This window comes from Heptranchias perlo, chromosome 17, assembly GCF_035084215.1.
Source record: "Heptranchias perlo isolate sHepPer1 chromosome 17, sHepPer1.hap1, whole genome shotgun sequence".
Classification (NCBI taxonomy): domain Eukaryota; kingdom Metazoa; phylum Chordata; class Chondrichthyes; order Hexanchiformes; family Hexanchidae; genus Heptranchias; species Heptranchias perlo.
Window position 1 is genome coordinate 25,759,201 of NC_090341.1, and position 24,714 is coordinate 25,783,914.

The 24,714-nt window shown below is 40.0% G+C and overlaps 1 protein-coding gene across 4 annotated transcripts in view; it reads right to left on the bottom strand.

Annotated features, from left to right (window-relative positions):
• The window catches only part of LOC137334185 (ERC protein 2), a 631,578-nt gene that overhangs the window by 444,004 nt on the left and 162,860 nt on the right, over positions 1-24,714 (bottom strand). For all 4 annotated transcript variants that reach the window (XM_067998749.1, XM_067998748.1, XM_067998751.1 and 1 more), the window contains 2 exons: positions 21,031-21,186; positions 8,927-9,094 (listed from right to left, as the gene is read on the bottom strand). In XM_067998749.1, the coding sequence (XP_067854850.1) occupies positions 8,927-9,094; positions 21,031-21,186 (324 nt within the window). The remainder of the gene's footprint in view (positions 1-8,926; positions 9,095-21,030; positions 21,187-24,714) is intronic.

Below are 24,714 nucleotides of genomic sequence, written 5' to 3' on the forward strand. Positions count from 1 at the left end.
TATGGACTAATCTCGCCAAAAAAAGTTAGGGCTTGTCTATTCCAGTTAAGCACAACGTGGTAAGTCATAATTACTGCCAAACAACCTCTCTGGCACTGAAAGTTAACTTTTCCAATTGTGGAGAGCCATTCCTTCAGGTATTAATTATTGTTGGACTTTTAAAAAAAATTAAATCAATTTTTTTTCTTACTACTTCTTTCTGACTCTTAATCCAATCTTTCTTTCCCTTTCTTTATTTCGCTTACTGTACTTGATTTGACATTGAATTCACTATTCTACCTTACACTTCCTGGTTCAGTCTTTGCGCTGCTCATTATTGATTCTTCAAGCTGATTGGTTGAGGAGATACACAGCTGCTTGCCCTGTTCACATAGGTCCCAGGTGCCCTGTAGAGGGCGCCATGCTGAATGGCTGTCCCATTGATAGCAACTTGTCGTGCAAAAAGCCCATAGAAAGTCTAAGGGCAAATGCAAGTCTAACGAGCAAGTGGTGCTGTTCGTTCACCGCTCACAGCAAAATCCAGCCCAATAGACTTTAATTCGATTGTGACTATTATATTTATGTACTTTTACAAGGGAAAAAATGATTATGCTTATCTGTTACGAAGATTGTCAGAAATTTATTGGGATATTTTCCCTGAGATACCACAACTGATGCTTTCATTTCAGCTGAGAGCAGTTTTAAAAACATAATATTTTCCACACTTGTTTCCCACAGCACCCAAGGCTCCAGTAATTACTCCTCGCCCCACCTATAGTTACTTGCTGAACTCATTCCATTAGCCTAAATGTTACAGTCAGTCTTTGTTTACCTAAAAGCTCTAGCTTCCACTTGCCAAACATCAGCCTGGTAACGGGAAAATATTTATCAAGTTTGGTGAGAATATGACCAAACATTATTGAGATAAGTCACCATATACAAAAAGCACAAAGTGGCACATGAATGGTTTGCAGCATGAATCTGCTGAGACAAAACTACTCAATTAGTTGGAGTTTAGTGAAATACTGCAAGCATAATTTACTGCTATAAATGCAGTCTCTTAGTTGCTCATAGGGTAAGTATCTTCCAAATTTCACTTCTCCAAATCCAAGATTACACAGGCACAAGATACACAAACATTGCTTCAAATGTAATCTTTTTGCCCATATCTCACTGTATAGTACAATCCATTGTTTTAAATAGCAGTTGGTTTAATGTTGCATTGAGATTCAGAAATTCTATCATCTTTTCCTAAGTCACCCACTGCTCTAGGGTCATCCTGGAGAGCAACGATAACCCCAAACTTCTTTTCTCAACTACCAACTAACTTCTTCATTCCCTCTCCCTTTCTCCCTCCACCCTGATCTCTAACAAGAAGTGCAAGGACTCCACAGACTTCTTTGTCAGTGAAAACAAGTATCTCCTAGCATCTACCCTAATTATATGCTTGCGTCCCCTGGTCCTCCCTATCCCATCTAGCTTGAATAGCCTATCCACGTGGTCACAGTCTAATCCTTTCATTAGTTTCAAGGCCTCAATCAAATCTCCATGAAGTCTACATTTTTCTGAAGTAAAAAGCCCCAGCTTTCTTAGCATCTTGTGGTAACTGAAGGCCCTTAAACTAGGTGTTAATCGAAGTGCCCTCCTTTAAACCTCTCTCAGGGCTCTATATCTACATTAAAGGCACTATATTAGTGCATGTTGTTGCTGTTTTTGAGACCAGAACTGGAAGCAGCATTCTAGATATGGATTGACCAAGGCCTTAGAGGAAGGATAGTATTTCTTGTTTTATATTTAATTTCCTACCAATACATCTTAAGACCCTATTTGCTTTTACAATGGCCTTAAGGCACTGGTCTCACACTATAACATCTGTGCTTCTCACACTCCCCAACCTTCAACACACAGCCCTGCAAAGTGTACACATTTGAAGTTGACTCTTTCCAAGTGCATCACACTACATTTATCGATAAGATATCTGCCAGATATAGGCCCATTCCCCCATTACATCTAGCTCTGCTTGCAATCTGTTTTTCTCATCCAAGATCCTTACATCTGCACATATGACAAGTGGAAAGGAAACTAAACATTAAATTTCACCGACTATCAGAAGAAATGTAACAATTTGATCTTTTCATATGTGGGTACAAATTTTGCTGGACAGATATGCACTCAACAGGCATGCACAGAATCAATCTTTTTGGGCACTAAGGGGATCAAGGGATATGGGAATAGGGCGGGAAAGTGGAGCTGCGGTAGAAGATCAGCCATCATCTTATTGAATGGCAGAGCAGGCTCGAGGGGCCATATGGCCTACTCCTATTTGTTATGTTATGTTCTAGTCCCTCCTTCATTGCAATGGAGCTTTTGTTCGCCATGAAAAAAAACTGTTTCACAAGCTAAAAATTTCATCATGAATTTAGGGCAAAACAAAACTATGGCTTTAAGTATTTCAAAAGAATTGAATCCGTATTAAATTTCTTTAGACTCAAATTGGTAAAGTACTGCAAAAGAGTTCTATATACACATCTGTATGGTGTTTGTTATATATCGACATCAAAAATATAGCAACATTTTATTCACTGGCTTCCTAATGCACAAATCCAATCTTTAAATCAGACTTAGAACATTTCTCACACACATACAAGTCTCCTTATGTAATTTATGCAAGTATTCTGAAATAGGGAAAAATTTCCTGCATATTTTATAATTAACTATAATATATCCGTGCATTAGAGCAATTATCTATTAACCCATTAGGCATTCGGAGTCTCCCGTTTCCAGAAAATATCCAGCTAACAGCTTTGAATGTGAATATATTTGGCTTCCCTGCTGCCAAAATACTTTGCACATGGAGAGACAATTAAACCTAATTTTTCCTCCAAAATTGCTTCCTGTAATGAACAGTGGACATTAACTAGCTTTCTCCATTTCTGCCACAAAGGGAACATAAGTAACCTTTGCAAATCAATAGCATTCAAAGAAATTGCTAATACAGTACTTACAATAAAAATCAAAAAATCCATTCTAATTTGAAACATGTAAATGTATCACTGATTCATTTTATACTTAAATATGAAAACTTTGTACTTAGGTTCTAACTGTTGCTTGAATACTATTTATTCATACAGAAACTGTTATGGGTCTGGGCAGGAATTACATGCAATATATTCTAGAATTATAACTATGAAAATGAGAAAATTCTGCGCAGTGTTTTTCACTGACATTTGCAAAATTTGATTAAAAGAAAACCAAAAAGCTCCATCATATCAGCAATATTCATCTTTTGGGGATCTTCAAAAGATTGCACTAATCACTGTATACAGGAATCAAGAGTCTGACAAGAAATCCTTTTATCAAGTTTGGTGAAAATCCAAAACATTTTCAAGTCGTTAAGATGAAGAAAGAAAAAGAATTGTTAACAATCCCTCCAAAACAGTTAAGTATCCACTTTGGAACATGTTTTTAACTGGGTAAATCACAGGTTCTAAACATAATAAAATGAGGCATTACAACTGACCTTGGCACACTTGGGTTAGGCAGGGAGAGAAATGAATAAATGCATAGGGCAGGGTCCTCTATCCATCAAATCAGACAGGCGCCACTGCTATGTACTGTAGTCTTATTTTCCTGCTCTATCCCCATACCCTTAATATTTTTCCTTCAATTGTTCATCTAATTCCCTCAAACAGTAATTGAATCAGCTTCCATAGCCATTTGTGGTCATGTACTTCATATACTAATAAACCTGTGTAAAAATATTTCTTCTAACCTTCCCTTATGTGCTTCTAGTACGGATCCTAAGTTTCTGCCTCCTAATGAACTATTCACCAATTAGTGGAAATTATTTTTCACCATTGCCCCCACCCCCCAAAAGGGACTGTACAGACTTGATGGTACAGCTGGTCTTTTCCTATCCATCTTTTTCCACAAATAAAACTTTTCATAATTTTCAAACTTTCATTTAGGTATCCCCTCAACCTTCTCTGCTTCAGCAAAAACACCCCTAATTTTTCCAAATCTAAGACATACCACATGTTGCCAATCTGGGAAACAGCCATTACTCCCATTCTCTGCTTTGTATCCTTCAGCCAACCCTCTATTCATGACAATACTTCATCTTTAATACCATAGACCTTAACCTCTAACAACTTTACCAATTTTGTTCTTAACAAAACACATCTACACTGCTCAGTAATTTTCTAGAAGAATTCTATTAAATTAGGCAAGTATAACCTGGCCTTGACAAATCTATGATTACCGTCCCTAACTAGCCCATACTTCCTCATTTCTTGTGTCAATTTTTCCCACCGGGGGAGAGGTGTTAAGTGGAAGGGAACAAACACTTTTTATTTCAAGCACTCCCAAGTCATTTATGATATAGCTAGATTCAGACTAAAATTCCTTCTATTCTGCCCCAAAGTTCCTTAGCCCAATCTCATAACAGTATCCCACAACAGCCCCTACAACAGCAATAAGGCATTTTTTGATTTCTCACACCAGTCATCCTGTAATCTTTCTGAATGAGATTGCCAATTAGGGTTGAATTAAGTGCAGTTTTGTGCTTTAGGCCTGTGCTCATTAGGCAGTAGACTGAGATTGCCCAAACTAATTTCACAGAGGAGACTTCCACCCCATCAGCTTGAGTTGGATTTCAGTCAAGGTCCCAGAAATGAAATACCAGTGTCTAACTGTGCCATATAATGTTCCCCCACCGGCTCCCCGCCCAGCCCATTCCTTTTTAAGAGCTCACTAAAGTTACTCCTTATTGCCTCGAGCAGTTTTCTCACTGAAGGTGACCCTAACTGGTCAACTGTTACCTGTTTTCAAAGAAAACACAGGAAAGGGATCAGACAGGCAATGTTCACTACTCTCCAATTTTTTGATACCGTTCCCATTTCAAAAACACCTGGCTACCTCTGCTATTTCCTCATGAACTTATCAACTCCAACTCCCACCAACTTTTAATACAGTTCCTTTCTAATATCCAAATGTATCTATTAATTGTTCCTTCATGTCCTCCTGCCATGCTCCTTCGTAAATACAGAGGCAAAATACTTATTAAACGTTACTATCATTCTTTTATTTTATGCTATCAGATTGTCATCTTGGTTATTTACAGGTCCACCCCTTCATTGACTATCCTCCTGCTTTTGATGTGCTTAAATAAGTCTTAGTTATTACTTTTATGTTGACCATTACTTGCTCTTGGCTCTGCTAATCTCCCAGAGGGCACTGAGAGTTCAGCACACCATTCCCCAAGTAGTCAACAAGAGGGAGGGAAGAGGAGGGGGCAATAAAACAAGAACAAAATACGTAGATACGTATGTTCAACCCGAGAAGTGTCTCCATCACAGTAATGGTGTTAATATTCAAATACATATTCAAAATCAAGTCTAGCATCTTCAAAAAATAAGTGAAGAGTTTTCATTTTGTACTTAAAAATATGTGCATCTACACTGCAAGTTCTCAGCTGGCACATTAATAACAAGTACAAAATGGATACCATCTCATTGGAATGGAGGGATTTGGTTGAGTCATCCAGGCACATCTAACAGGTAGTCAAAATGCAGTATTGGTACAGCCTCTCAGCCAACTAACAGATGTGGTGCAGGGCCTCTACAAAGAACATTTAAAAGGCATGAAGGCAATCTCTTTTATTAGAATAATGTAGAAATACTATAATAGGGAAAAAAAATAAGTGCTATGAACTTCAAGTACTTACTCCAGATTAGTATCTCTTTTTTTCATTCAAAACAAGTAGTTTTACAAAATATTCTCAGTTCTGTTCCTTTGTGGAGTCTTGCACATTCTCAATTTTGTCAACCAGGCATTGATTTCAAGTGGTGTAAACAACGGCAACCACATCTGCTTCTTTACATTGGCATCAATGCACCAATACACTCCAAAATTGATTGTGAAGAATATTATTTATGTTCTCAGTCTCCACAAAGTTTTCATTTGGTTTTTGAAGCATAAGTGTAGAGTGAAAAAATAGTTAATCTCCCAATTTTCTTTTTCTGCATCACTGGTGTCTACCAGAAACATCTTAGTCTGAGAGGCCTTCGATATTGTTCTAATTCCCTCACACTTCAAAAGAGATTATATGCAGCACAGTAGATTGGACGCTCTGTACCTTTTATAGTGCATCTCAGAAGAATTTTACAATTAACTAGGTCTTGTAAGAGTGATCTGGGTATTAACCAGAAACTCTTTGCAGGCTGAAATTTCTTTCTAGCAATAGGGTTAAATGCGTGTCTTGTAAGAGTGCCACTTTAAGTAAAAAGTTTCAACTTGGCAAGAAGATAATGAAGAGATCCATGGAACTTAACTGCTTAAATTAATTGAAAAGTAAATAAACTTTTAATTTTTAATACTGGTCTATAGAAGCCTCTACAAAATTGATAGTCTTTTTTTCCCCAATACTGCAACATATTCTATTTTGTCCATTATCATAGCAGTTTTAGAAATGAGAGTCAATCATCTAGTTACAGCCTGCTAGGAAAGCAGGGTGGCCATTCCTCTGTGGGCTCAACTCCCTTTGGAAGCCTACTCTGCAGTGAGAGTTAGCAGTTCTCAGGGAAACTTTTGTGGGAGTAACTTTAACCAGTCTAAAAAATTACAAGATTGTAGCTCATTCATGTCCACATTCAGAAAGTCAGACATCATTTAGTGCCCATTTGCCTGACTTGACATGTGTAACAAGGGAAGTTAAAGGCTGAATATACTTTCAAAAAACAAACTGCAAAAGGAGAAATGACAGGAAGGAAGAGATTCTAAAGAGAAAAATAGGAACAACATATATAGAAAGAGGGTCAACTGTCTCAAGCATAAAGAATTCAATCCTGTGATTATTAGTTTCCTAAGGGCTGATTTTATCACCACTTAAATGACTGCATTTTTTTCCTTCTTCAAAAGATTTACATTCTATCTCCTTTTCGCACCTTTCCAACTCACTATTTGGTGAACACCCAAATCATTTCATACAAGACACCAAGAACAGCACACCCAATACCTATCTATAATAATAAAGAATCTTTCATCTGTGCACATTTCCTATCAGCTTTTTCCATTATAAATTCCTAGGTCTACATTTATAATGGGAAATACCGATGACCCCACTTCACCCAAGAATGACATTTGATCTTAACTTTGCATCAGTATTTACAGTAGAAAAAGAGAATAGCATGCCGGAAATCCCAAGAAAACTAATATTGAATCGGGGACAGGGACTCAATAAAATTAACAAGTAAAACAACAGTAATGAAGAAAATACTAGCACTAAAGAGTGACAAATCCCCAGGACCAGACGGTTTCCATCCCAAGGTTTTAAAGGAAGTAGGTGAGCACATTGCAGATGCCCTAACTATAATCTTTCAAAGTTATCTAGATTCAGAAACCGTCCCTCTAGATTGGAAAATTGCATATGTCACTCCGCTTTTTAAGAAAGGAGAGAGAGGGAAACAAGGGAATTATAGACCACTTAGCCTAATCTATAATTAAGGATAGGGTGACTGAACACCTCGAGAATTTTCAGTTAATCAGAGAGAGCCAACATGGATTTGTGAAAGGTAGGTTGTGCCTGACAAACCTGATTGAATTTTTTGAAGAGGTGACTAAAGTAGTGGTCAGGGGAATGTTAATGAATGTTATTTTTTGGACTTCCAGAAGGCATTTGATAAAGTCCCACATAAGAGACTGTTAGCTAAGATAGAAGCCCATGGAATCCAGGGGAAAGTACGGACTTGGTTAGGAAGTTGGCTGAGCGAATGACGACAGAGAGTAGGGATAATGGGTAGGTACTCACATTGGCAGGATGTGACTAGTGGAGTCCCACAGGGATCTGCCTTGGGGCCTCAATTATGCACGATATTTATTAACGACTTAGATGAAGGCATAGAAAGTCTCTAAATTTGCCGATGACACAAAGATTGGTGGCATTGTAAGCAGTATAGATGAAAACATAAAATTACAAAGGGATATTGATAGATTAGGTGAATGAATTCCATTTGCCCCAGTTTTGCCCAATGTAGGCAAATGTGAGGTCATCCACTTTGGACCAAAAAAGGATAGAACAGGGTACTTTCTAAATGGTAAAAAGTTAAAAACAGTGGATGTCCAAAGGGACTTAGGGGTTCAGGTACATGGATCATTGAAGTGTCATGAACAGGTTCAGAAAATAATCAAGAAGGCTAATGGAATGCTGGCCTTTATATCTAGAGGACTAGAGTACAAGGGGGCAGAGGTTATGCTGCAGCTATACAAAACCCTGGTTAGACCGCACCTGGAGTACTGTGAGCAGTTCTGGGCACCGCACCTTCGGAAGGACATATTGGCCTTGGAGGGAATGCAGCGTAGGTTTACTAGAATGATACCCGGACTTCAAGGGTTAAGTTACGAGGAGAGATTACTCAAATTGGGGTTATATTCTCTGGAGTTTAGAAGGTTAAAGGGTGATCTGATCGAAGTTTTTAAGATATTAAGGGGAACGGATAGAGTGGATAGAGAGAAACTATTTCCACTGGTTGGGGATTCTTGGAGTCGGGGGCACAGTCTAAAAATTAGAGCCACACCTTTCAGGAGTGAGATTAGAAAACACTTCTACAACACAAAAGGTGGTAGAAGTTTGGAACTCTCTTTCACAAACGGCAATTGATGCTAGCTCAATTGCTAATTTTAAATCTGAGATAGATAGCTTTTTGCCAACCAAAGGTATTAAAGGGATATGGGCCAAAGGCAGGTATATGGAGTTAGATCACAGATCAGCCATGATCTTATCAAATGGCAGAGTGGGCTCGAGGGGCTGAATGGCCTACTCCTGTTCCTATGTTCCCCTATGCGATGCCACTGCATATAAAGGTCACTGATTTACAGTTTTCACAAAATAATGTACAGGGTTATATCAAATTCCCCTAGCAAAAGATGGGTGTGAGTGCTTTCAGCTTACCTCTGTTTGAAGTATGGCAGCTCTCTGTTCTTTGGCAGTGAGTGATTCTTTGAGAACCTCAATGTGTTGCTTGCAATCAGAATTTTGATTGTTCAATGTTTCGAGCTTGGTTTGTAAGGCAAGGAGTTCAGATTCCTTCTTGGACAAATCCTGTTTTAACTGATCAATCTATAATTAAAAACAAATACACAGTCATAAAAAACTTAGAACTATGAAAATAGCCATTTTTTTAAAAAAGGTAATTAATGCAGCATTCCTCCAATCGTATAGCTTAAGTCAGTGTGCTCTCGTCACATACCACTTTTGTAACTTTATCAGCCCAATGTAGTCATTTGTTGTCATTATCTGACAGAAAATAAAAATGTGTTTCAAATGATCCATAATTTAATCCTTCAGCACCAAGAAATCAATATTTAGCCAATGCTGCATAAGTTATATACAATATAAAACAAAAGGGGTAAAATACATAAGCATCCAATGCCTTCTTTATAAACCACACTGAAGTAGGTTAATGAATCAATATATTGGTTATGATAGTCTCAAGAGTATAGGAAGAACACTATTGGAATTTATTAATTTGGTCTTTTAATAAATCACTACATTCTATTTACAACAGTGGGCTTAAGCCAAATGACAATAAAATCCATAAATACAGCAACACTTGCACAAAAGTACTAATCAGTTTGAGTCAAAATCAAGTAAAACATTTCCAGTGTATCATAGAAACACGGAAAATAGGAGCAGGAGTAGGTCATTCGGCCCTTCGAGCCTGCTCCACCATTCAATAAGATCATGGCTGATCCTCTATCTCAATACCATATTCCCGTTCTCTTCCCATACCCCTTGATGCCTTCTGTGTCTAGAAATCTATCTATCTCTTTCTTAAATATATTCAGTGACTTGGCCTCCACAGCCTTCTGTGGTAGAGAATTCCACAGGTTCACCACCCTCTGGGTGAAGAAATTTCTCCTCATTTCAGTCCTAAATGTCCTACCCCGTATCCTGAGACTGTGACCCCTCGTTCTAGACCCCCCCAGCCAGGGGAAACATCCTCCCTACATCCAGTGTGTCTAGCCCTGTCAGAATTTTATATGTTTCAACGAGCTCCCCTCTCATTCTTCTAAATTCTAGTGAGTACAGACCTAGTCAACCCAATCTCTTCTCAAGACGACATACCTGCCATCCCAGGAATCAGTCTGGTGAACCTTCGCTGCACTCCCTCTATGGCAAGTATATCCTTTCTTAGGTAAGGAGACCAAAACTGCACACTATACTCCAGGTGTGGTCTCACCAAGACCCTGTACAACTGCAGTAAGACATCCCTGCTCCTGTACTCAAATCCTCTTGCAATGAAGGCCAGCATACCATTTGCCTTCCTAACTGCTTGCTGCACATGCAAATTTGCTTTCAGTGACTGGTGCACAAGGACACCCAGGTCCCTTTGTACATCAACATTTCCCAATCTACCACCATTTAAATAATACTCTGCCTTTCTGTTTTTCCTTCCGAAGTGGATAGCTTCACATTTATCCACGTTATACTGCATCTGCCATGTATTTGCCCACTCACTCAACTTGGCTAAATTGCCTTAAAGCCTCTTTGCAACTCACAGTCCCACCTAGTTTTGTGTGGTCAACAAACTTGGAAATATTACATTTGGTTCCCTCATCCAAATCATTGATATATATTGTGAATAGCTGGGGCCCAAGCACCGATCCCTGTGGTACCCCACTAGCCACTGCCTGCCACCCTGAAAAAGACCCATTTATTCCTACTCTCTGTTTCCTGTCTGTTAATCTATTTTCAATCCATGCCAGTATATTACCCCCAATCCCATGTGCTTTAATTTTGCACACTAACCTCTTACGTGGGACTTTATCAAAATATTTATTTATCCTTACTTTGTTTTTAATGGAGATGCAAATGAAGATCATGAGTGGCACCATAGGAACAGATAAACGAAAAAAGACAACGGTCCATCTAGTTTGCCTTCTACCACCCTGGTAGCCGCATGATACAAATGCGCCAAATGCGTAATTTTCAAAGAACTTATGGCATTTGGTTACAATTTGTTCAAGTATTTTAAGGTGGTAAAAATGTCTCACATTAGTGCTAACACCACCATAATATTAATCCTGCTGTTTTACTGAACTGGGAAAAGTGATCAAAGGCTCCACTTTGAAGTACAGTGCAACTGCTCATATCATATAAATGGAATTGAAGAAACCACCTATGTATTAAAAAGCTCATGTAAAAATTACAACAGTGGTCACACTTCCACAAATCTCTGGTTGCAAATGAACATCAGCAAGGAATTTCAAGGCAGTTGATCGAAGGACTTTCAGTGTCGATACAAACTCCACAGTCATCCAGATTGTATACTTCTAAGGATTTCACCAGAAGTACGATGATAGTGCAAACAATTCATTTCAGGGTCTAGATGGCAGGCAGTCATGGCGAGTGAACAGAAAAAGTGTAATAAAGATATGAGGTGGAAGAATAATTATGCTTCAGTTACAGGTCTGAAATAGCAGTATAGATTCAATCAGATAGCACTCAGTTCATAATGCCTGGCTGGAACTGCCCTTATCCTACTCTGCAATTAAAATTTAAACGTTTAGATACTGCGGGCAGGAACTTCCGCATTAACTCCAAGTCAATGAGACAATTTTGCACATTATATTAAATCTAGATCTTATTAAAAATCTTGCATAGAGTGCATACTTCCTGTTCACAAACCTAACTTTCGGCTATCAAAGATTTTGGTCATACTTGCGAGTTAACTTTTCCCATCGTAAATTGGTACATCAACATTTTCCACTCAATTTTGCTTTGTCAACTTTCACCATTCTGGTTCATTGACATACCAATTGAATCACTCAAGACACCTTTCCAAAAAAAATTGTGGCCACCATTTTATTCTCAGTAACTAAAATTTCTAGGATTTTAAACAAAATAAGAAATTCAAGAATTATATATTTCACAATAACATGGTTACATTTACCAACCGAATTGTTTTGTGTTTTTTTATTCAGGCACACCAGTTTCTAGGATCTGAGGGCCCAGTGCTTGGTGTGCCATAAATTCACTGGCTCTGTTGCAGAGTCCCACACTCTGTCCTCCTGCTAAGAACATCATCTTTATTCCACTGCCTGTTTGGTTCCACTCTGCCCAGCTCTGCTGCTAAATTTTAAATAGTTGCAACACTCCCTATTTTCCCTGTTTGTTCTACTAGGAAAAACGATCTGGCCCCCCTCCCACTTTCGTCCATGAAAGTTTCTTCCTGGTCAAGAACACTGCTCCATTTCATAAATAAAATAAAAGCCACCAATCTATGGTTTTCACAGAATAATGGGAAGAGTTGTAGAATTCAATCCCCGAAGGACCAGTAAAAATCTCAGAATACCATTTAATAAAAATGGAATTTGACTTAGTCACTGTAAATCAGTGCCACTGATGATGAATACATATATGCACCACATTGTTATAATCCTTGCAACTTCAAACCCACATGGTGTGAGACTACCTCCTCCAAGTCTCAGACCACTTCTCCCTGGAGTCAGGTCAGGGCCCAACTCTGAATTTGTACTGGAATTTTAGTGTTGTTGTGAAGCAGAAACCACGTTGCAGTGATATGGTCGTTGAAATATGAACACACCCAAACAGAATTAGCAACAAAAAAAAACTGCAGAAAGAAAAACAGTCCAGGGTTTTTCTGCCTCAGCACTCACCAACTCACAATTTTCCTGTCTATTAAAATGAACAGGGAGAAAAACCTAGGCTTGTAAATGCACAAGCAGTAAGCTCCAGCCACAGTTTCAAAGGAAGCTGCTACAAATCTGAGCAAAAAGCTTAAGAGAAGCCATGGGAGAATGAACACAAAATTATAAAAATTAAGATTAAGGAGTGGGGGGAGGGCAGGGAGAAAAAACAAAAACCTCTTAGAGCATCCTGGTCAACATTCCTCCCTCAATCAAAACACTCAAAGATTAACTGATCATTGATCTCATCGCTATTTGTGGGATCTTGTGGTGCTCGACATGGCTGCTGCTTCAAATACTTCAGTGGTCTCCGTGCCAGCCTCTTGGGTTCAACAGGGGTACAATCCGAACACTCTTTCTCTCGGACACACAGCCTCCCTTTTTAAATAAAACACGCAATATGAATTTGACCACCTCTTAAATAATTTTTTTTTAAAAACTTGAGCAGAAATTGCTAGAAGCTGAAGAAAAAAATCCTCAGTATAACTAACTGAGCCATACTGATGCATCCTAGGAAATTAGGAACCCTTAGCACACTCAGACTACTTAATCCAAATTCACCTGACAGCATCACAGCTTTACACAAAAATATCAACTCAAAGTCATTGCTTTTGGGAGATGCTGAGGCATTCAAGTAAAAACTATACTGAAGGCATTAAAAAGCACAAAAGATGATTTAGTGGATGAATTTAAATGATAATTATGAAATAAATAACTTTTATTTCAGATATTAGAAATTTCAGTTACTGAGGAAAATAGTGGTGAATGATGCAAATATTCAGACTGCTGCACCGAGAGAGATTATTTGCACACAAAATTCAACAATAATGAAAAGGCCTCCGTTCTGCAAATGTTGACCATCAGGTTCCAACTTTTGCTTATCAATTCTTTTTATACCATCCGAACATATGCATTTTATAAGTGAGAACATATCATTGAGGGCAGAAAAATAAATACTACTTCCATCTCAACAGTTGAATGGAGGGATTTGTAACATCTTTAAGTACCCAAAAAAACACAAAATTAATGATGGATAGGTCTGGTGAAAGAGCATTGTGGAGTTTCATCAAAATGTGCTGACGAAGAGCAAGATAGGCTCATTTTGTTGAAAAGTCCTTTTTATAAATTTTCAAATAGACAATGACAAGCATATGAGACTACTTGTTTTCTGAAATCTAATTTAAAAATCTAAGAAATACTAAGTCTTTCTGTTGGGTTATTTTGCTCAATTAGTGGAGTTCAAAGGTTAATAACACCCAGCATTTTTTGATTCAGAGATAGCTTATAAAGAACTACAAAAATGCACAGCCTGAGGCAGTGTTTTCATGGGCCTTGTTATCACTTATCTGCCACAATCTTTCCATTTTGCCCAACATTTATTTTATGAACACAGTATTTCAAATTCTGTCAACAAAAAATTCAAAGCCCAATTACAAACCCAGTCAGCTTGTTTATATGTTTTTTTACCTTGCCAAGGTTAATGACTTCATAACTGACATATGAATGGGCAAATTCACAGTGCAATTCCAAATAGATTCTATCATTCACAAGGATAGCAATTTCTTTAAGTTTTAGTGTTACTTCAAAGTGGACCTTGGCAGGTTAAGTCGCAATGCAAAACGAAAATAGAGAATCAAGCGATTTGCTCATTCTTCGCTAAAGAACACCAAACATGACAACAGATCAACCTTGGCCTAAATACCTTTTACAGACTACATATTAATTAGAAGTGACTATATCATAGAATCATAGAATCATAGAAGTTACAACATGGAAACAGGCCCTTCGGCCCAACATGTCCATGTCGCCCAGTTTATACCACTAAGCTAGTCCCAATTGCCTGCACTTGGCCCATATCCCTCGATACCCATCTTACCCATGTAACTGTCCAAATGCTTTTTAAAAGACAAAATTGTACCCGCCTCTACTACTGCCTCTGGCAGCTCGTTCCAGACACTCACCACCCTTTGAGTGAAAAAATTGCCCCTCTGGACCCTTTTGTATCTCTCCCCTCTCACCTTAAATCTATGCCCCCTCGTTATAGACTCCCCTACCTTTGGGAAAAGATTTTGACTATCGACCTTATCTATGCCCCTCATTATTTTATAGACTTCAATAAGATCACCCCTTAACCTCCTACTCTCCAGGGAAAAAAGTCCCAGTCTGTCTAACCTCTCCCTGTAAGTCAAACCATCAAGTCCCGGTAGCATCCTAGTAAATCTTTTCTGCACTCTTTCTAGTTTAATAATATCCTTTCTATAATAGGGTGACCAGAACTGTACACAGTACTCCAAGTGTGGCCTCACCAATGCCCTGTACAACTTCAACAAGACATCCCAACTCCTGCATTCAATGTTCTGACCAATGAAACCAAGCATGCCGAATGCCTTCTTCACCACCCTATCCACCTGTGACTCCACTTTCAAGGAGCTATGAATCTGTACTCCTAGATCTCTTTGTTCTATAACTCTCCCCAACGCCCTACCATTAACGGAGTAGGTCCTGGCCCGATTCGATCTACCAAAATGCATCACCTCACATTTATCTAAATTAAACTCCATCTGCCATTCATCGGCCCACTGGCCCAATTGATCAAGATCCCGTTGCAATCCCAGATAACCTTCTTCACTGTCCACAATGCCACCAATCTTGGTGTCATCTGCAAACTTACTAACCATGCCTCCTAAATTCTCATCCAAATCATTAATATAAATAACAAATAACAGCGGACCCAGCACCGATCCCTGAGGCACACCGCTGGACACAGGCATCCAGTTTGAAAAACAACCCTCTACAACCACCCTCTGTCTTCTGTCATCAAGCCAATTTTGTATCCAATTGGCTACCTCACCTTGGATCCCATGAGATTTAACCTTATGTAACAACCTACCATGCGGTACCTTGTCAAATGCTTTGCTGAAGTCCATGTAGACCACGTCTACTGCACAGCCCTCATCTATCTTCTTGGTTACCCCTTCAAAAAACTCAATCAAATTCGTGAGACATGATTTTCCTCTCACAAAACCATGCTGACTGTTCCTAATCAGTCCCTGCCTCTCCAAATGCCTGTAGATCCTGTCCCTCAGAATACCCTCTAACAACTTACCCACTACAGATGTCAGGCTCACTGGTCTGTAGTTCCCAGGCTTTTCCCTGCCGCCCTTCTTAAACAAAGGCACAACATTTGCTACCCTCCAATCTTCAGGCACCTCACCTGTAGCGGTGGATGATTCAAATATCTCTGCTAGGGGACCCGCAATTTCCTCCCTAACCTCCCATAACGTCCTGGGATACATTTCATCAGGTCCCGGAGATTTATCTACCTTGATGCGCGTTAAGACTTCCAGCACCTCCCTCTCTGTAATATGTACACTCCTCAAGACATCACTATTTATTTCCCCAAGTTCCCTAACATCCATGCCTTTCTCAACCGTAAATACCGATGTGAAATATTCATTCAGGATCTCACCCATTTCTTGTGGTTCCGCACATAGATGATCTTGTTGATCCTTAAGAGGCCCTACTCTCTCCCTAGTTACCCTTTTGCCCTTTATGTATTTGTAGAAGCTCTTTGGATTCACCTTTGCCTGATCTGCCAAAGCAATCTCATATCCCCTTTTTGCCCTCCTGATTTCTCTCTTAACTCTACTCCGGCAATCTCTATACTCTTCAAGGGATCCACTTGATCCCAGCTGCCTATGCATGTCATATGCCTCCTTCTTCTTTTTGACTAGGGCCTCAATCTCCCGAGTCATCCAAGGTTCCCTACTTCTACCAGCCTTGCCCTTCACTTTATAAGGAATGTGCTTACCCTGAACCCTGTTTAACACACTTTTGAAAGCCTCCCACTTACCAGACGTCCCTTTGCCTGCCAACAGACTCTCCCAATCAACTTCTGAAAGTTCCTGTCTAATACCATCAAAATTAAAAGTCTTACATCTAGGTTGTATGATACTTCAAGGGTGTAAGTCACATCTATCATACTTGAACGATTGTCTTAAATAATCATTATCCATTCAGTTAAGTATGCTGATTTGCTCAAATATTTTGATCACTAGACAGCTAGGAAAAGTTACCACTCCTAATCAGAAATCTGCAACCCTCACAAAACCAACTAATTGAAACACAATTTTTTTTTTGAAAGCTGCTAATCTGGAAATAGCAATTATCACAAGACAGAACAAACTGTTCAAACATTTTTTTCCCCCCAATTTGTTTGAGCAACCATGTTGTTTCCTCAGGCACCTGACGATATACACCCAATAAAATAAAACTGATCACATAACGCAAACATAAAAACTTAAATAACTTACAGAAATATTTAGATACTTGCTTAGTTGGAAATCTATCCAATAGTTTCACTTCAGTGATCTAACTCTCTCTCGCGCCTCACTTTTGTTCCTTTCCTGGAACTTGCTTTCTTGAGCTAAGCCTTCCACATTTTGTTTTGGCAACCACACAGGCACAATCCAGTGACACCAGTGCAAACTCCTCAGCAGGCCATTCAGTCCAGGCATTTATATTTCCACACCCCTTTCCCACCTTGGATCTTTCCCCTGCTATGGCCCCCAACTTTGTTCCCTCAACTCCAAGAGGTGCCAACTTCAACGTATATGGCACACAATTGTTTTAGCCATCCATCGACAGATCTGACTGGACCATTTCAAGCACCTTTGGGCCTTGCTCTCCTCTGCCAAAACCACGCATGGCTCCAGCATCATTTTGGAATGCAAAGATAACCCCTGGTTTCTTTTCTTCACTATCAACCGTCTCTTTAATCCCCTCTCCCCTACCCCCCACCCCCTCTCCTCAAACAAGTGCGAGGAACTCGTAGACATTTTTGGTCACTAAGATTGAGACCATCCATTTAGCTGTCTCTGCCGCTCCCTCCACCCAATTCCCCTTGCCCACCAAGCCAAACATCCCCACCTGAGCCCTGATCCTACATCTTTGTCTAGTTTCTCTCCTATCTGAGAAGTGATAGAAGAGTGACTGCACTTGATATCAAGGCAGCATTTGACCGATAATGGCATCAAGGAGCCCTAGTAAAATTGAAGTCAATGGGAATCAGGGGGAAAACTCTCTAGTGGCTGGAGTCATACCTAGCACAAAGGAAGATGGTAGTGGTTGTTGGAGGCCAATCATCTCAGCCCCAGGACAATGCTGCAGGAGTTCCTCAGGGCAGTGTCCTAGGCCCAACCATCTTCAGCTGCTTCATCAATGACCTTCCTTCCATCATAAGGTCAGAAATGGGGATGTTTGCTGATGATTGCACAGTGTCCAGTTCCATTTGCAACTCCTCAAATAATGAAGCAGTCCGAGCTCGCATACAGCAAGACCTGGACAACATCCAGGCTTGGGCTGATAAGTGGCAAGTAACATTCGCACCAATCAAGTGCCAGGCAATGACCATCTCCAACAAGAGAGAGTCTCCTTGACATTCAACGGCATTACCATTACCAAATCCCCCACCATCAACATCCTGGGGGTCACCATTGACCAGAAACTTAACTGAACCAGTCACATAAATACTGTGGCTACAAGAGCAGGTCAGAGGCTGGGTATTCTGCGGCGAGTGACTCACCAAAGCCTTTCTACCATCTACAAGGCACAAGTCAGAAGTGTGAGGGAATACTCTCCACTTGCCTGGATGAGTGCAGCTCCAACAACACTCAAGAAGCTCGACACCATCCAGGACAAAGCAGCTCGCTTGATTAGCACCCCATCCACCACCCTAAACATTCACTCCCTTCACCACTGGCGCACAGTGGCTGCAGTGTGTACCATCCACAGGATGCACTGCAGCAACTTGCCAAGGCTTCTTCGACAGCACCTCCCAAACCCGCAACCTCTACCACCTAGAAGGACAAGAGCAGCAGGCACATGGGAACACCACCGCCTGCACGTTCCCCTCCAAGTCACACACCATCCCGACTTGGAAATATATCGCCGTTTCTTCATCGTCGCTGGGTCAAAATCCTGGAGCTCCCTTCCTAACAGCACTGTGGGAGAACCTTCACCACACGGACTGCAGCGGTTCAAGGCGGCGGCTCACCACCACCTTCTCAAGGGCAATTAGGGATGGGCAATAAATGCTGGCCTTGCCAGCGACGCCCACATCCCATGAACGAATTTTTTTTTTAAATCTGCCCTCATGCCCTCTCCGAGCTCGTCTTGTCCATGAGACCCACCTCCTGCTCTTTTGACCTGTTTCCCACTAACTGCTCTCCATCCAAGTTCCCTTCCTGGCCGACATGCTATGTGTCATTATAAACTGCTCCCTCCCCTCAGGAACTGTTCACCTATCTTTCAAAACCGTCATCATCACCCCCCTCAAAAAAAACACCCACGACCCCTCAATCCTTACAAACTACCAGTCCATCTTCAACCTCTCTTACATCTTGAAAGTCCTTAAACATGTTGTCACCTCCCAATTTCATGCACATCTCACTTCTTTCTCACAACTCCAAGTTTGAATCATATTTTTGATCCTGCTGCAGCATTGATACAGCCCTAATCAATGTCACAAATGGCATCCTGTGACTGTAGTGCACTCTTCTCGTCCTTTCTGCAATCTTTGACACAGCCGAACACGCCATCTTCCTCAATTGTCCAGCTCAGTGGGAGTGCCCTCGCTTGGTTCCACTCTTACCTATCTGATCGTGGCCAGAGCATCTCCAACAATCGCTTATCTTCCCACCCACACACCGTTACCTCTGGAATCCCCCAAGGATCTATCCTTAGCCCCCTCCTCTTCCTCATCTTCCTGCTGTCCCTTGGTGATATCATCCAAAGGCATAGCATCAGGTTCCACAGTACAATGACGACACCCAGCTCCACCACCTCTCTCGACCCCTCCACCGTCTGTTTTGTCAGCTTGCTTGTCCGATATCCAGTCCTGGATGAGCCACAATTTCCTTCAGTTAAACACTGGGAAGAATGAAACCAACGTTTTCAGCCCCTGCCACAAACACCAAACCCTTGCCACTGATTCCATCTCCCTACCCAGCATTGTCTCACGTTGTACACAACCATTTGCAACCTCGTCATCCCATTTGTAATGAAGATAGTTAATTTTCCCACATTCAAATATTATTGACACATGAAATGCATTATTTTGAGTTGCCATTTCAAACCCCAGTTATAAGATGCATACAAATTAATGTAATATTACTATTACATTTGACTGTTCGCACACACAAGCAATTTTAACAAGTGACTGAACACTCAGTCTCCAATTAAAAGCCACATGAAACATTCCAAATCTTGTTTTCTTTTAGTTATCTTGCCAGCTGTGCTAAAAAAAAATTGGTTAAATAAGACTTTTGTGAAGGAACTACTGATAAAATGATGTCCCAGTACAATAACTGATAAGACATCTTTTCCACACACAAGGGATTTTATAGTGTAATATTTTAACCTTTAGAACACCGGCAACAGAATTCCAAGCTCTGATGAAACTCCACAAAGGTCTTTTAACAGACCATGAATTTGTTATTTAACTTTTTGTTAAATTTTCAGCTCATAAACTGTGATTCTAAAACAAACAACAATAATAAATTGAACACTTTTACTTAACTGATCTCTTCTGGCTCTCAGAAGTGAGAAATACATTAGGGGAAAAAATTGGCTGAAGAGGCTCCAAACACCTAAATCTGAAGACTTGCTTCACCTTTCTCCATGGTCTACTATGGCCACACACAACAACTATGTTTGAGAAATTGGATGTGTGATTTAAACCCAGGCGTCCATTCAAGTCTCATGTAAACTAATCAAGGGGATATGCAAGTGTAGCCAAGAAAAACTCTCCCTTTGATTTGTCTCCCTCTCTCCCTGTGCCTGGTTTCCAACAAAAAATGTTCAACAGCCAACACTAATATCACTAGATGCTTTCTCCCCTCCACAAAAACCAAAAATCTATTTGCGTTTAACTACTAACGAGTGTTTGAGCTAGAACACACTTTTAAATGAATTAAAAGTCACAAACACATTAGTTGGTGTTGTTATTGCAGTGATGTAATGTTTATAAGTATAATTTTGAGAGCAAATATCCTTATATGAATGTATGAAAATGAGGGGTAGGGGAAGATCATCAGGCCCATCAAGCCTGCCCCATCAGGGCTACCCCTAGGAATAATGTACACATAGCTCCCTAAAATAAACACAGAACAGATGACCATTTCCTGAAGTCATAAACAAACTGGTATTATTTTATTAAAATATTTAAACCAGCACAGTGATTAGTACATAAAAGAACAAAAGCAAGAATCCTCAATAGGACAGCTGTCCTTTGTCTGTGATTACTTGAACAAATTTTACACTAATCCAAAAAGAAAATGTCACCTTATTTTTCATGAACTTTGAATGACTCTTGTAAACTTCCATCTGTTTAATCTCTTCTTCCCGATCTTCAGTACTCAGAGCTCCATTTGTCTTCAACATTTGAATTTCATCCTCTAGATCCCTAATATTTCTCTCCAGTGAGGCTATCTTGGTATCCTATTAATACAGGAAACAGAACCACAATTTTTAAACTATTATTGCTATTGCTATAATTCACATAGTCATTAGTACAATAATGACTAACATATTTAGAATTAAAGTTAAAACTGCAAAACACTTTTTGCAACTCAAGATCTGTGGCAAACATATCTACATACAGAAGGACGATGGGTCATTGGGGGTTGTGTCACCGAGTCAACAGGAACTTGCATGATTATCCTTGGGGGTCTGAGAGGAAATTTCCCAGAGCTTTTTTCCTAAATTGGCCTAAGGTTTTTTCTCTATTTTGGCCTGTACCAGGAAGTTGCATCACTGCATCGGAGGGGAATGGGGTGATGGTATGCAAAGGTTACACTATGCCAGGATGATGTGGAGATGCCGGTGATGGACTGGGGTTGACAATTGTAAACAATTTTACAACACCAAGTTATAGTCCAGTTATATGCCAGGATGGAATAGGCTCAAAGGACCAGCTGTCCTGGTTCGTATGCTACTTTTCCTTCAATAATCACCCGTCCTTTTCCAGCTGAGATTAAGGAGAGTGTGGTTCTCAGACTTCTCCATAGAACCACTCTCACTACTCAGTCAGCAGGAAGAGCAAATTTAGTGTTGTATACCAATTAGTGACCATTTTCACTGATAAAATATCCTACTTTACACTTACTTCAGAAAAGCAAAAGTCATCAAAATGAGGCGCTTCAGTGACACACAATCTCAGGATTTAAACTATTGAACTTCTGGTTGAGATTGAAATACCCCAACACATGAAAGAAAGCACAAAATAAAAATGCCACTTGTCCCATCTAACTCATCCCTATAGCCTGTTATAGTGCTCTCAATATGGTTTTCGTATCCAAGTCTTATTCTACTCCTGAAGAAACCATATTTAATCCATATATCCAAAATGTATCTTAACTGATTACATTGTACATGTATACTTATTACATTATCATCTGTCCATACAACCAACAACTTGTTCTGTACCCCAGTGAGGACCTATAATGCAGTTTCAATAGTGCAAAATTTGTGCTGAATACACTGAATATGTGCACAGCCAGATACATAGATCAGGGGTGGCCCAGTCATGCACTGTGTCAGAGAACTACCAGGAGATAGGGAGACCTGGATTTGAATCCCAGCAAATGCACATAGTTCCCCAGACAGCATGTTCCCACTCTCAGCTGAGGTGTCCTATGAGGTCTGAAGTAGAAACAAGGCTCTTATTGCTGACTGGTATGAGAGAAAAATCAGAACAAGGTGCGAACCAGATTGCTGAAGTTCAACTTTCAGGCAACTGAGGACATGGAAAGCCTCAAAGAAGTCAACAGTAACCCACAGAACAATATTTGGCAGGGAGGTCACAAAAAAATGGGGTAAGCAACACATGCTTGTGTGGTCTCCTTGTTGTTTGCCTCTTCTCCAGAAACTCTGAACATAGTAATTATTAGGGAAAAACCTTCTAAAACATCAGATGTTCTGTTTCACAATGTCTAATTCTAAAAAATTTAGACAATTCAATCCATCTGCCAATTTAACCCAATGGCAATGAAACACTAATTCAATCTAAAGAATTAGAAGTATTAAATTTTTAAAAGTACAACTAGCACTGTGTTCATTTTTTACATTATGTACTTTATCTTTCATAATCAATAATCTAGCACATAACATTTTGGACTCAATTCGAATAGAACATCACATTACTCAGACAAGAGGATATACTTCCTGATTGGCTTCCTCAAAAAACAGGCATGAATTGGACAAAACCAATCAGAAAACTGAGCAGAGATCTGGATCTCAGTCCATGCATTTCTGGCAGCAAGTGAAGTGGAGGCAGGAGTTGCACAGCAATATTTAAATTAAGGTATGACATAATTTTGCTGTTCTTGTGGCATACCTGCCCGTATTAAATGAGAATCCAGAATTACTAGGAAATGCGCTCTATACACGAGTTCAAAACTCAGTTAAGTTTTTAGGCCACTTCCATCATTTTATTTTTCAATTTATTTTTGCTGCCACTTAATTTTTCAGAAGCCTTGGTGCCAATTGTTGTCCTACTGCCTTTTTCCCCCCCCACACTTCCACTCGTGTCACAATAGGTTGCCCAATAGCAATGCCCCCAAAAATGAGCTTTTTGGAAAAAGCGGGGGAGCAGTAGAGGAATATCAAGTTGGTAAGACTGCACCAAAGATGTTCCGTGCCCACTTAATACTCACACCTGCATCTACAGACATGGATGTACATTACCTCACTTTGTCAGAAGATTAGTGCATGCAGAGCCTCCAATTACAAAGGTATGCCATGACAGCAGACCCAACGGCATAAACTTGACATGTGAAGGAGTGATTAATCATAATGCTGGATTGGTTTTTGGCAGTGCTGAAACAACAGTATATCATGCTTTAAATGACACTGTATGAAAGAAGGCATGAGAGGGTGATCAAGAGTTAGCAGGGTCGGACTGGCTGTACCTATTAAGATGGCACCAACTACATCTGCAGGTTCTGGCACACCTGCCCAACAAAGACCATAGGGAACTGAGTTCACAGGCTCCGGGTCTACAGAAAGCCAGATATGGAGCTGTACCATCTGCTGCAAAGATACCTGTAGCTAACATAGAGCTAGCACACCCAGTGCAGCAAGAGTCAGCTTTGGCCTCTAATCTGCTTCCACCTCCTTCCAGACATGCTGTAGAGTTAAATATGAGAATAGTGTCCTCGAGCAGCAACACTCCACTTCACCAGCTAACAATCAGAGGATCAGCTGCTGGGCTGCTTTGTCACTTACCTGCAGTCTCTTGCATGCCTTCACACTGGTTTTCTTCTCCCTTCATTTTTGACCGTCACTTCTTTCCCCTCTCTCCCTTCAGCATTCAAAAAGACTGCTAACGGATTGAAATGTGTTTTGAGCCTTTCCAAAGGTTGCAAGAATTTCTGGCCTTTAAGTGCTCATATCCTAAATCATTAGGCTTATTTTCCTTCACAAGGCCAAAGCTGTACACGGAGCCGTAATTAATTATGCTAATGAGCATGCCACAGAAAATTCCGTGCAATTAGCACACTAAATTATGCTTTGCACTCATTTCTATTTGTAACTAAACTGCACCCATACCTGAAAATCTAGGCTCAGATATCAATGGTAACTAATTTTCAGGGATCAACTCAAACATTTGAGATATACTTGAATCCCAAAGGATGTTAGTTTACTGTGCTGCATTTTAAACCCAATAACTTTTAATTGTGCATATTATGTTATCAGAAACTCATTGAAGCTCACTTCATACACATACATATACACACATGTATAATTAGGGGTAGATTTTCCAAGTATGTGCCACCAATGAGCAACCTTGCCGACCACCAGCACATTTTGGAAAATCACAGATGCCATGTCACTGATTTTTCAGTACGTGGCAGGAAAGGCTGCTCACCCCCACTGCACACTTGAAAATGTAGGCTTTTAGTCTACTTTCATTTTATTCTGGGAATTGTAGCAATATTGATAACATATGCTTAAAAAAGTTAGGTC